Raw genomic sequence first — 13,939 nt, forward strand, 5'->3', positions numbered from 1 at the left:
GGATCACGAGGTCAAGAGATCGAGACCATCCTGGTCGACATGGTGAAACCCCGTCTCTACTAATACAAAAAAATTAGCTGGGCACGGTGGCGCGTGCCTGTAATCCCAGCTACTCAGGAGGCTGAGGCAGGAGAATTGCCTGAACCCAGGAGGCGGAGGTTGCGGTGAGCCGAGATCGCGCCATTGCACTCCAGCCTGGGTATCAAGAGCGAAACTCCGTCTCAAAAAAAAAAAAAAAAAAAAAAAAAAAGAAAATTTCAGCCAATGCCGAAATGAGGATGACTCACATTGTCATACACAAACTTTTACGACCTTATACAGAGAAAATGTTTCATCTCAATTTCTAGTGTTAAATGTAAAAGAGCAGGAAGACTTTTGACCTGTGGTTTGAACCCCAAGTCCCCCAGTTCACCATTGTGCAGTTCTTTTGAAATGAAATGAAATGAAATGATGTGCATGGAAGTGCAGAACATATGGAAGGTGCTTAATGAGATATTAGTTTCCATTCTCTTATGTCAACCACAGGTAGAATCTCCTTAACTATGTTGGAAGCTCTATAAAGGCATGGACTGTGCCTATGGTATGTGCCATTATATCAGCAATTCTTAGTATAATGGCTGGCCCACAGTCAGTGTTCAATAAATATTGGTTGAATACTTAATGCTTATAATGGTTAATATTGAGTGTCAACTTGATGGGATTGAAGGATGCAAAGTATTGTTCCTGGGTGTGTCTGTGAAGGTGTAGCCAAAGGAGATTAACATTTGAGTCAGTGGATTGGGAAAGGCGGACTCACCCTCAATCTGGGTGCGCACCATCTAATCAGCTGCCAATAAGGCCAGAATAAAAGCGGCAGAAGAACGTGGAAAGTCTAGACTGGCTAAGTCTTCTGGCCTCCATCTTTTTCTGTGCTGGATACTTCCTGCCCTTGAATGTCGGACTCCAACATTCTTCAGCTTTGGGACTTAGACTGGCTCTGAGCCTAGAAACCTGACGTGTTGATATTTATTTGACAGTCCAGCATGTGGACATGTCAGGGGTGATGACTAACTATGCAGAAAGCCAGAAGGGCAGATATCCCCTCTCCCTGCTTCCTGGCATCCAGAGTACCACCGTATGGCCTCCCCTCTTACTCCTCCCTGGAGCTTGCAATCCTCAGGAGAGATGCAAAGCAGCAAGGTAGCCATGGGGTAGCCCCAGCAGTTCAGAGGGTGGTGACACCAGCAGGGGCATTCTCACCAGACCATTCCTGACATGCAACTTGGGCTGTATTTTTGGTTTCCTGACCTCCCCCGGCTCCCTTAATCCCTGTTTATTTTCCAAGCTCAGATTCCCGAGCCTGCCTGTTGTTTCTATGGGATACCTACTGGTTTTCCAATAAATGTCCTCTCATTAAGCACTGTTTCTAGAGGTACATTTTAAAGCTACCTTTTTTTTTTTTTGGAGACAGGGTCTTGATCTGTTACCCAGTCTAGAGTGCAGTGGAATGACCTCGGTTCACTGCAGCCTCAACTTCCCAGGCTTAAGCCATCCTCCCACCTCAACCTCCTGAATAGCAGGGACTATAAGCACATGCCACCATGCTTGGCTAATTTTGTTTATTTTTTGTAGAGATGGAGTTAATATGTTTCCTAGGCTAGTCTTGAACTCCTGGACTCAAGCGAGCCTCCTGCCTTGGCCCCTTAAAGTGCTGGAATTACAGGTGCAGGCCACCACACTCAGCCTAGAGTTACTTTTGCATAGTTTTCAAAATCTCTTCTTCAAGACAGTCAATGTTTTTTGTTTGTTTGTTTGTTTTTTTGAGACAGAGTCTCACTCTGTCACCCAGGCTGGAGTACAGTGGCAGGATCTCGGCACACTGACTACAACCTCCATCTCCCAGGTTCAGGCAATTCTCTCCTGCCTCAGCCTCCCGAGTAGCTGGGATTACAGGTGCCCACCACCACGCCTGGCTATTTTTCGTATTTTTTAGTAGAGATGGGGTTTTACCACTTTGGCCGTGCTGGTCTCAAACTCCTGACCTCATGATCTGCCCGCCTCGGCCTCCCAAAGTGCTGGGATTACAGGCGTGAGCCACCACACTTGGCCAACAGTCAATGTTTTTTATGATTCTTTGATATCCTTAGCGCTTCTACAAAGTGTGCTATGCCTTCTTTAATAAAGTGAATTTTTTTTTTTGAGACCGAGTTTCACTTTTGTCCCCCAGACTGGAATGCAGCAGCGTGATCTCGGCTCACTGCAACCTCCGCCTCCCGGGTTCAAGTGATTCTCCTGTCTCAGCCTCCCAAACAGCTTACAGGCGCAGGCCGCCACGCCCGGCTAATTTTTTGTATTGTTAGTAGAGATGGGGTTTCATCATGTTGGTCAGGCTAGTCTCAAACTCCTGACCTCAGGTGATCTGCCCACCTCAGCCTCCCAAAGTGCTGGGATTACAGGCGTGAGCCACCAGGCCCAGCCAATAAAGTGGAATTCTATGCCCTCTAATTACTCTGTCACTTTATTTGTTGTCATATGTCTTAATCCCTAAGATTCATTTCTTGCTCATCTGCTCTTTTTACTCTATAATCATTTCCCTTTAGGGTTTGTGAGACTTAAGAAGCTTTCATATTGCCAGATATTATGCTAGCAACAACCATCCACAGATACATAAGACAGAGATCGCCTGCGTGAAGATAATAGTTAAATGAATAAGATGGAAAGTAGATTAATGCCCAGCCAGGAAACATAAGCTCTCAGGCTTCTCGAAGCAAGGAGGAAAATATTACAGACATATAAAAGATGGGGATTTGATTCGGTATGACATCTCCTTCTACAGCAGCAGGATGCATTTATTCCATCAGTGTTCACTGTGCCCTAGAATGTGCCAGGCACAATGTGGTGCCTGCGTCCTGGTAATCTCTCCTTATTTCTCTCTTGCAGGATGAATAAACATCTTTTGGAGGTACAAGCCCCTCTATCTCTGCGCATGTGTATAACAATAACTCACTTTTTAATGCATGAACAAGTGGAGAGACATCCTGGAATGTGTGGCTAGAGTCGACAACAAGCTGCTTCTGCTGGATGTGACACAGTTACCGCTGCTTTGAACTACGTTTTTTTTTCTACCCGTGTTACTGCATCTCCAGAGAACCATGCTGACACATTTCTCCGTACATTCTCACTGCTGCCTATAATCCATCACTACAAAGAGAGGCCTTAAAAACGGCACTCAAGGGAGACATGATTTCCTTTCCATTTCTCTCTCAGAAAAGCAACTTATAATAGGGAAGGAAAAGATTGCATTTAGGTTAAAGGAATATAAATAAGAAAGACTCTGCCTCTTTCCTTCTTCAAGATGCTAAGCCTCAAAAGGGTTCTTGGTTTTAAAAATGGCCATCACCTCTTGGCCTGCACTAAACATTAATATTATACACCTGGTCATAAAGCCAGAGGATTTTTAGTGGGAGCTATTAAAGGGAAAGGATGGCTAAGTCAGGTTTCTTCAGTGGATGAAAGTCACAGGCTCATAAATACAACTTTGTGAGGTTAGTCTTGTGGTTAGCTAGTACTTAAAATTTGTGATTCCCTCGAATATATGGCTTCACAGGGGAACTATGGACTTTTTCTCAGACAAGAATGCAGTGCTGTAAATTACGACTTGAAAACAGAAACGACCAGAATTCCTAAGGACCAAAAGCCCCACAGAACTGTATTAAAACATTCCTCATCGTTGGGCACATGTACTAAGGGGAGAAAACAGGGAAAAGCGCCATTTTCTCCTTTTAAAAATTAGTTTTGCCATTGAAAACAACACTGTGGCTTTTAACTTATTAATAAAACAAAACTTTCATTCACTGGACAAAATTTCCATTAACTTACCCCACATTTAACTGGGGTCAAATGATTATTTCGCTAATGCTTATTATCAGGCATAGCTTAATAATGTTACTGCTATTGCTGGGTAGAAAGTTTAAATTTTTTAAATATTTAAGCTCCTTAGGTGCACTCAAGCTAGGGTTCTGCTTATCTGCTAATTTAAAGAGCTAACAAAAGCTCCCAGTGAACACAGGGTTGCAAGGTCCCCAGTGAAATGCAGTGTGAATCTCTATGCAGCTGTAGCCTGGAGAACTGAAGGTTTGGCCAGTGTCCTCCCACTTTTTTTTTAGGTTTCTCTCTTTTTTTTTTAAATTTTACTTTAGGTTCTCGGGTACATGTGCAGGTCATGCAGGGTTGTGGCATAGGTGCATACATAACCAGGTGGTTTGCTGCCTCTATTCCCCCTTTGACTATATCCGGCATTTCTCCCCATGTTATCCCTCCTCACCCCCCACTGTCCCTCCCCTAGCCGCACCCCAACGCCCCCCCAACCAACCGTGCTTCCTTTTTTTCCTAACATCTCACAAAGTACCAAGGTGCCTGCTCGCTGGCTGTGTACAAGGAGCTTTGGTAACAGCACTCATAATTCTGTGGCTTTCATGATCAAGGATATTATTTCTCTCTGCTGAAGAAGAGGTCTTTGTCCATGTCACATTCTCCCTTTCTCTTTCTAACGTGATTTGACAGCTTGAATCCAAAAGGAGGCTTCACAATTAGAAGAGAAAGACTGAACCACAACGTCTGTGCTAACAGCCCCTTCACTGCTCTAATTAGAATTTCCTTATTCCATTTCTGTTTCTCAGGAGAAGACAGGGGGCTTTTTAATTGAGGCTATTAGAAGTTCTCTTTACACAACACCACCCTGTGCTAACTGAAGGCTCCAGTGAAAGCCATGCCCATGCTGCAATTACTTCTTGCAATTCTGGGGAATAATGGTGTCTTGTCTCATTTAAAAATAAATCTAAGGCTTATCCCTATGGCTTTCTCTCCTCTGTCTACTCACATGAGTTTCTTCTTGCCAATTACGCAAACTTTCCATTATTTAAGGAGGTAGTTTAGATTGCTACTGATAATAAGACATATTAAACTGGATTTCATTTGCCCACAGCTCTGTTATTCCAGATACAAGGCTAATTTACATAAGCTCAGATCTCAGATTTTGAGTTTTTTCTGTAGTGAAACCATGCAGATTTGGAACTTCCTGAGTGCTGTTCTGTTTACAGGCCACAGAACTTACCTGAAATAACCTGCATACTCAATGCTCTCAGTTTCTCAGAATCACTTCCTCTTAAGAGAACAGATGTAGGTTTGTCTTGATGACCTGTTTCCAGAAAAGATATTAAGTATTAAGTAATAAACAAGCACACTGTTAACATATATTCCCCATATTGGTTCAAAGGATTACCAAAAAGAATGGAGCCATTCACAACAGGGCCTGGAATAATGAAACTGACCTAACAGTCCCATAAAGAGTTTTTTGGATAAACATAGAAATTGACCCTTCTGGTCTTAAAGCTTGAACCTTACATTTGTTTTATCTGAGTTCCTCTCAAAAAACAGCATCAAAGAATTGAAACTCACCAGATCTCCATATCCGGACAAAGAGATGCCAGACCCTTCATTCTCCATGATTGTTTTCTTACCCCTCCCTAGTTCCTGTTTTCTTACACATTGTTACATTTCTTCTCTGCTATATAAACCCCTAGTTTTAGTTGGTCAGGGAGATGGATATGAGACTGAGCTCCCAGCTCCTCCCCTGTAGCACCCAATTAAAGCCTTCTTCCTTGGCAACACTCACCCTCTCAGTGATTGGCTTTCTGTGCAGTGAGTATTAGGACCTAGTATTGTGGTGCTTGTATTATTTGCCAAAGCTCTCACCTTCTTTACCAGGCAAGGCTGTGTTAGCCATTTCAGTAGGCAGAACAAGTGTTTGCCTCTAGGTTTCAGTAAAGTTGTAATTAATTCTTTTGACTAAGTATTTGTTGCAGATATTTCTGCAATAAGATTCTGGGGGTTTTCCTTATAAAGTTATTTTCAATTAACAAATACAGGTTCTTTCCAAAACCAGTGGCTTCTTTACTACCATAAATGCCATTATGCTGTCTCTTCTCATGAAAAGCACCAGCTCTTATACACAGAAAAGTATATTATTTATCTTATTATATACATAGACATGATGTGAAGAAGATTTAATGTATATTTAATATTCAATAACATTTAATGTCCTAAGTGGTGTGACATTTTTTATTACTTTGTATGCTTGTATTTGCAAGCCTTTCAAAATTACTAAGTCTGTCATTTGGGCAGATATTTGTAAGAATTTAATTTGACTCCCCACTACTGGTCTCCATCTAGACATTTTTCCTAGCTCACTTCTATCTCTCTTTCCTCATAGCTTTTCATAATGAAAAATGGGTCAAGAGACTCAGAACTATGCACTATTTATAAATAACATATTTACTTTAAATAATAGAAGTTTCAAAGCTAAATACCCCTACATCTTAGTTCTGACATTTTGCTAGCTATGCAACTTTAGATAAAACACTTAACCTCTCTGAGTCTCAGGGCTTTTTTATCTATAAAATAAAAATAGCATATATTCTGTTTACATACTTTAAGAATCTAGTGAACATGCTCTGAAAATGGTTATTCTACAAAGAAACAGTATTGATTATGTTATTAACCACTGCACAATGAAACTGCTCTCAAAAACATCTGCAACAAACGCTTAGTCAAAGGAATTAATTGCAACCTTACTGAAACCTAGAGGCACCCACCTGTTCTGCCTACTGAAATGGCTAACACTGCCTTGCCTGGTAAAAAAAAGGTGAGAGCCTTGAGAAATGATACAACCTCGCAATACTGCTGTCCTTTAATGAAAACTATGCACTAGACACTGTGGTCAACTTTGTGAGTAATCTCTTTGTTTCCTTACCTCAACCCTGTGTGGTAGTGGTGATTACCCTTGTTTTACAGAGGAGGTAAGGATATACATAATTTAAATAACTTGCTTAATGTCACATCACTAGTAAGTGGTAGTACTAGGACTCTAACATAAATCCATTTGTTTTCAGTGCCTATTCTCATAGTGATACATTTAGCACTGTCTTTAAGAGGCTAGCTACGCATACTAGGAACTGTCCATTGAGCCTGATAGTCATACATTTTATGCATGGGTACAGGTCAGTAGAACCAGTATTTGCCTGAATACACACCAGTAGCACCATATCAGTAATTTACAATCAATGTCCACCCTGATAGGTGGGTGCCTAGGTCATATGAGTTATTAAGTATTTTTAACATTATTCCTACTGTCTTGATGCCTAATTTCTAATTTATTTTAGCTCTGCCCTACCAAAAATCTGATAACCCCCATGCTTATTAAAGATTGACTCTGCCTCACACTCGTCACCTAGAGCCACTCTGCTCAAGATCTCCAACTCTGAAATTCTTGTTTTTGAGATGGAGTCTCACTCTTTTGCCTAGACTGGAGTGCAGTGGCACAATCTTGGCTCTCTGCAAACTCCACCTCCGAGGTTCAAGCGATTCTTGTGCCTCAGCCTCCCAAGTAGCTGAGAGTGTAGGCACATACCACCACACCCCACTAATTTTGTATTTTTAGTACAGACGGGGTTTCACCATGTTGGTCAGGCAGGTCTCGAACTCCTGACCTCAGGTGATCTGCCTGCCTTGGCCTTCCAAAGTGCTGGGATTACAGGCATGAGCCACCCCACCTGGCCTAAAATTCTTTATCCCCACTTCCTGTTCTCTCTCCTGCCCTCACTTCCACTATGCCCTGCCCAATGTCCAGCCCATCAGCTTCTTCCTACTCACCCAGTCTTTCTTCCTCTCCTACTCACTTGTCGGAGTAGATGAAAGATGAATGAAGCTCCTTGCATGCTGGAACTGTGTCTTATCTATGCTTTTATTCCTTGGATTACCTAGAATTGCCACTTATACACAGTAGGTGCACAATAAATGCTAAATTGAACTAAAAATAAAAGAGATTCGGAGTTCCTTGGCACTACATGGATTATACTCACTCTGCCACTTCTGCACTCTTCTGTGGCCTTCAAGTATTTTGCAGGTAATGAGGACAATCAAAAATATAAAAACTAATAGAACTAAAACATACCAAGTGATCTTCATAGAACAAGTGATACCTGCAAAGAAAACAAATACTGTAAAAACCCAATAAAATTATTCAACAGATAAAAGGCAATGTGGCAGCTTAGCTGAGTTCTACAATATATTCTGCTGAACTGAAAAGCTGAAATTATGACCATACTGTTACAGGGTCACTAGCTCTTCTGAATTCTTTCTTGATATATTAAATCAAGGTATTAAATGGGAAAACTTGAGCATGTAGCTTCCAGGTATCCATTTAGTTCCAAAATTCTAGGATTCATTTCACTTACAGGTTATGCTGATATTAGTTTCACTATCATCGTTGTAACTAGGGTAAAACCGCAACATAGCAGTCCTAGCATCAGAGCCACTTAGAATTCATAACTTTGAATTCTTTGTTGAAAGATGCAGGGAGTACAAGAAGGATGGGGAAGAAAGAGAACGGCAGGCAAAGTCAAAGTACTGGTCTAAGGCATATAAGTGGCCAGGACAATGAATAATCAGATCCTCTTTCCACAGGGTAATAGGTGGTAAGTACAGTGGTTTACAGGCCAATGATCAGATCAAGTGCGTGTGTTAATTAAACATGGCTGCCCTGGCCTACATTTAATAAGGTTACAGGTATAAACTCATTCATTCAGATGACAATGAGGCAACATGGGAAGGGTGGTCACCATGCAGCAATAGCTTAGCATGGTCTCCTGTGGTCTCATAAAGACACACTGGCCAGCAGAACCAGGAATCAGTGACTTACACAAGGGTGGTCTCATCACAGCCAACACACAACTGTCTACTGACTTTCTAAGCCACCCTGTGTATGCTCTTCTTTGTATACAAAACACAGCTAGTACTTAGTCACCTTAACAGAATGTATACCATGTTTATGCTATTGGATGACTGCCTTTGTGGGGTTCATAACCTAGGTGTCCCCTTCACAGGAACCCAGTTGTACACTAAATAGGCATTCAACATTCATTTAGAGAGGCGGCTAAGTAGAGAAAGGGCAGAGGTGGATTGGGATGGCAGCGCTCAGCCTCCCCAAGATTATCCCATGCTATTCAGCTGCCAGGCTTGCATTCCTCATGCAGCAAAATAAAAATACAAAAAATTAACCGGGTGTGGAGGTACACACCTGTAGTCCCCGTTACTCAGGAGGCTGAGGTGGGAGGATCACCCAAGTCTGGGAAGTCAAGGCTGCAGTGAGCTGTGATCGTGCCACTGCACTCCAGCCTGGGCGACAAACCCTGTCTCAAACAACAACTACCACCACCACCGCCACCCAACAACAAAAAATGTATTCTGGGGCAGAAGGTCTTTCCAGATCGTGACCCATAAATGCCTCCTCTTTCTCGAATTACAAGTAGGCCCCATAAAAAGCATATTTTGAGGGAAAAATAAACGGATAAATAGACTAATGTTCTTACAGGCTATATGTTTTCATCAGTAAAATTCTTCAGCTCTTCGGCTTCCAGTTAATGTGATAGCCCTTTCTGAATTTTATGTGTCTATAGCTGATAACTTCTTTTCCCTCTAGTTTCCTTAAAAACTTACTTTTTATATCCTTCTCTAGGTGCAAAGAAACGTGTATACACTCATTCGGGTATTCCACGATTCTACAAGGATGGGTTATAGAGTTCTCCTTGCTGGGCTCTGCCTCCATGATTGTTGATCTTCTAGTGTGGTTTTTTAGATTACAGGTAGTGTTATATTCCTCCGAGTGGTCAACTAGAGGAGCTACAGTGAAGTTAAAGTGCCGACAAGGTGAACGAAAATCATTTGCTTTCACTTCCATTGATCCTCTCCTGATGAGAACTAGAAAGTAAAAAAATGTTATTTGCAAAATATTAACACATAGCAAGAAAACACATACAATTCAAAACTAAATCTCTTCCTTTCTGTACAAGAAAGTAGAAACAAGAAGTTACTTACACTAAAAATATATACATATTTTTGAGACAGGATCTCACTCCATTGCCCACGCTGGAGTGCAGTGGTGTAATCATGGCTCACTGCAGCCTCACTCTCCCATGCTCGAGCAATCCTCCCACCTTAGCCTCCTGAGTAGCTGGGACTGCAGGTGTGTGCTGCTATGCTCAGCTAATTTTTTAAATTTTTTATAGGGATTGGGTCTTGCTATGTTGTCCAGGCTAGTCTCCAACTTTTGGACTTAAGAGATCCTCCCTCCTCGACCTCCCAAAGTGCTGGGATTACAGGCCTGAGCCACTGCAGCCAACCTAAAAATAATTATTAAAGTGATTATATTTTTTAAGATCATGAAAACCAGGTAGTGGCAGTGGTGGAATAGGATTGGAGCATCTCAAAGAAAATACACACATTTCCCCAGTGACTTATGGGACAGACTGTATTGTGTGACCAATGTGGTCACATTTCCCATCCCACAATGTACTAGTTTTCTAGGGCGGCTGTAACAAAGTACCGTAAACTGGGAGCCTTAAAGAACAGAAGTGGCTTTCTCATGTGGTGGCTCATGTCTGCAATCCCAGTACTTTGGGAGGCCAAGGCGGGTGGAGCACCTGAGGTCAGTTCGAGACCAGCCTGGCCAACATGGTGAAATCCCGTCTCTAAAATACGAAAATTAGCTGGGCATAGTGGCATGTGCCTGTAGGTCCCAGCTATTTGGGAGGCTGAGGCAGGAGAATTGCTTGAACCTGGGAAGTAGAGCCAAGATTGCACCACTGCACTCCAGCCTGGGCAGCAGAGTGAGACTCTGTCTCAAAAAAAAAAAGTTTGTCTCACAGCTCTAGGCTCCAAACAATACTGGAGCCTTGAACCACGAAATATAAGTCCAACACCTTAAGGCCACTATGATGTGAAGACACCCAAATTAGCCCAAGTGAAAAGATAACATACGCTGGACGCAGCGGCTCATGCCTGTAATCTTTCTGTTTTTTTGAGACGGAGTCTCTCTCTGTTGCCAAGCTGGAGTACAGTGGCATGATCTCAGCTCACTGCAATCTCCACCTTCTGGATTCGAGCGATTCTCCTGTCTCAGCCTCCTGAGTAGATGGGACTACAGGCACATACCACCACGCCTGGCTAATTTTTTGTCTTTTGGTAGAGACAGGGTTTCACCATGTTGGCCAAGATGGTCTTGGTCTCCTGACCTCGTGATCCGCCCGCCTCAGCCTCCCAAAGTGCTGGGATTACAGGTGTGAGCCACCGCACCAGGCCTGTTTTCACCTTTCAGTGAGGCAGAGAAGGAAGATCTGTGAGCTACCAACCCTTAAAACACTTCCTAGTTCTCTGTCATCATAGAGGCATTTTCACAATTTGCCTTCTGTTGAATTCAGCCCAGAACTTGGAAGAGTTACGGCACTGCTTGAGCAAGAACTTCATCCAAAGTCAGTGCGGAGGGGCAGAGGGATGAGGGTTGAAACATTATCTGTTGGATACAAAGTTCACTCTTTGGGTGATGGGGCACTAGAAGCCCAAGCCTCACAATTACACAACATATCCATGTAACAAACTTGCACATGTACCCCCTGAATCTATAATGATAAAATATTTTTTGAAAGAGGAGCTACAGAAATGCCCAATAAGTACTTGAAAACAACAACAGAAAAACAAGGTAAATGCCAAGAAATTGTGTTCCCATTCTCAAAGAATGCCAAAAAAGGGCTGGGCGCAGTGGTTCACACCTGTAATCCCAGCACTTTGGGAGGCTGAGGCGGGCAGGTCACAAGGTGAGGAGATTGAGACAATCCTGGCCAACATGGTGAAACCTGGTCTCTACTAAAAATACAAAAATTAGCTGAGCGTTGTGGCATGCCTGTAGTCCCAGCTACTTGGGAGGGTGAGGCAGGAGAATCTCTTGAACCCGGGAGGTGGAGGTTACAGTGAGCTGAGATCGCACCACTGCACTCCAGCCTGGCGATAGAGCAGACTTCATCTCAAAAAAAAAAAAAAGCCAAAAAAACAATCCAGTAACTAGTGATATAGGAGGCAATCTCTCTCACTGAATAAATATAGGTAATAAATGTGATGCTTGGCCTTGAGGCCATCAGCATATTTTATGATTGTAAAGGAATTATTTAATTTCTCAATGATCCATTTTTATTTGGTTTAATTAAATAATATAGATTGATCTCATAATAACTGCAAGGTTCAGTTAGGCACTGCAGAAAATATGTAGTTATTCTTTATTTGTTCATTCATTCATTCAACAAAAATTTACTGAGTGTCTATTATGTATTATGTCAGGCACTGTGCGCAAAGCTTCAGATTTAGTAGTAAACCAAGACAAAGGCCCTGCCCTCAAGAGGGTCACTGGAGAGTCAGAGAATTAAAAAGACTTCACAGACAATGACTACATGTTAAGCAAGAGTTGGTATAAATGCAAGGGCTCAATGATTCCTTGGAAAATCGAACTTTGATCTACAGATTTACTTAAAATTGTTGTTTAAAGATTTACTACTTTTGAAGAGAGTACATGCTAAATAATCCTCTGGCCATCACACGTATGTGAATTACAGTGGCATTTTGATGTATTTTAAGAATACTTTGTTTTCAATAAGTCAAAGTAAACTAAAAACAAGTAACATCTCAAAGCCCAGAGAGTTGCTCATCAAGAGCCACACCATTGAATGTTCTGATGCCACTGGATTTAAAAATAGAATATATTGGCCGGGCGTGGTGGCTCACACCTGTAAGCCCAGCACTCTGGGAGGCTGAAGAGGGTGGATCATGAGGTCAAGAGTTCGAGACCAGCCTGGCCAAAATGGTGAAACCTCGTCTTTAATAAAACTACAAAAATTAGCCACGCATAGTGGCACGTGCCTGTAATCCCAACTACTCAGGAGGTTGAGGCAGGAGAATCGCTTGAACGTGGGAGGTGGAGGTTGCAGTGAGCCGAGATCGTGCCACTGCACTACAGCCTGGGTGACAGAGAGAGACTCTGTCTCAAAAAATAAATAAATAAAAAGAATATATTATTAATGTTTTTAACAGAATAAATTAACTTATACTTGATACCATTTTATTCTCACCTTCACTTTGTGTTTACCTTTTGATGTTTGTTCCTGAGAAATAAAATCCATGTTTCCTTTAGACTCACAAATGAAACACAAGGAGCACATTTTAAATTCACCTGTGATGTCTTGGCAAGTCCTGGTGAAGTTATGAAAATTGGAGGGATTTAGAAAGATTCTCATGATAATCCGAGTTTCCCTCACTGGTTGCAGAAAAGTCGCAAAGGAAAAATTTAAGGAGGAGAGTGAATAGGTGAAATTAGATTGTAAACACACTTCCAGACATGATAGCTCCAACGTTCTTTCTGTAAAGAAAAAAGAAAAACACTTTCTTTACTATAAGGTTTTGACTTTTAGACTTTCAAATAAATACACAATATGCTCCCAGTTTTTCTTTGGTAGATTCAGTACATTTTAGCTTATCAGAGACAATACTTTTTTTTTTTTTGAGACGGAGTTTCGCTTTTGTTGCCCAGGCTGGAGTGCAATAGCACAATCCTGGCTCACCGCAACCTCCGCCTCATGGGTTCAAGCGATTCTCCTGCCTCGGCTTCCCAAGTAGCTGGGATTACAGGCATGTACCACCCCACCCGGCTAATTTTGTATTTTTAGTAGAGACAGTATTTCTCCATGTTGGTCAGGCTGGTCTCAAACTTCCGACCTCAGCTGATCTGCCCACCTCAGCCTCCCAAACTGCTGGGATTACAGGCATGAGTCATCATGCCCAGCCAAGACTTTTTTTTTTAAATATGAACTAGCCATATCTATTCCATTTAAATATTTCTATTTTATTATTATTATTTTGAGACAGGATCTTACTCTGACACCTAGGCTAGAGTGCAGTGGTGTAATCATAACTCACTTGACCTCCCAGGCTCAAGCAATTCTCCCATCTCAGTCTCCAGAGCAGCTGTGACTACAGGGTCATGCCACCGTGCCCAGCTAATTTTTTAAAAAGTATTTGTAGA

General features: G+C 42.0%; 1 protein-coding gene across 4 annotated transcripts in view; it reads right to left on the reverse strand.

The window, feature by feature from the left end:
• TMEM156 (transmembrane protein 156) overlaps positions 1–13,939 on the reverse strand; it is a 57,105-nt gene that overhangs the window by 12,510 nt on the left and 30,656 nt on the right. For 3 of the 4 annotated variants that reach the window (XM_064366387.1, XM_064366378.1, XM_064366386.1), the window contains exons 2-5: positions 13,007–13,276; positions 9,535–9,795; positions 7,899–8,018; positions 5,093–5,176 (exon numbers count right to left, since the gene is read on the reverse strand). In XM_064366387.1, the coding sequence (XP_064222457.1) occupies positions 5,093–5,176; positions 7,899–8,018; positions 9,535–9,795; positions 13,007–13,276 (735 nt within the window). The remainder of the gene's footprint in view (positions 1–5,092; positions 5,177–7,898; positions 8,019–9,534; positions 9,796–13,006; positions 13,277–13,939) is intronic. The other variant, XM_064366388.1, reaches the window with a different exon arrangement.

Source organism: Aotus nancymaae, unplaced genomic scaffold, assembly GCF_030222135.1.
Source record: "Aotus nancymaae isolate 86718 unplaced genomic scaffold, 86718_ANA_hifiasm-v0.15.2.pri h1tg000006l, whole genome shotgun sequence".
NCBI lineage: Eukaryota > Metazoa > Chordata > Mammalia > Primates > Aotidae > Aotus > Aotus nancymaae.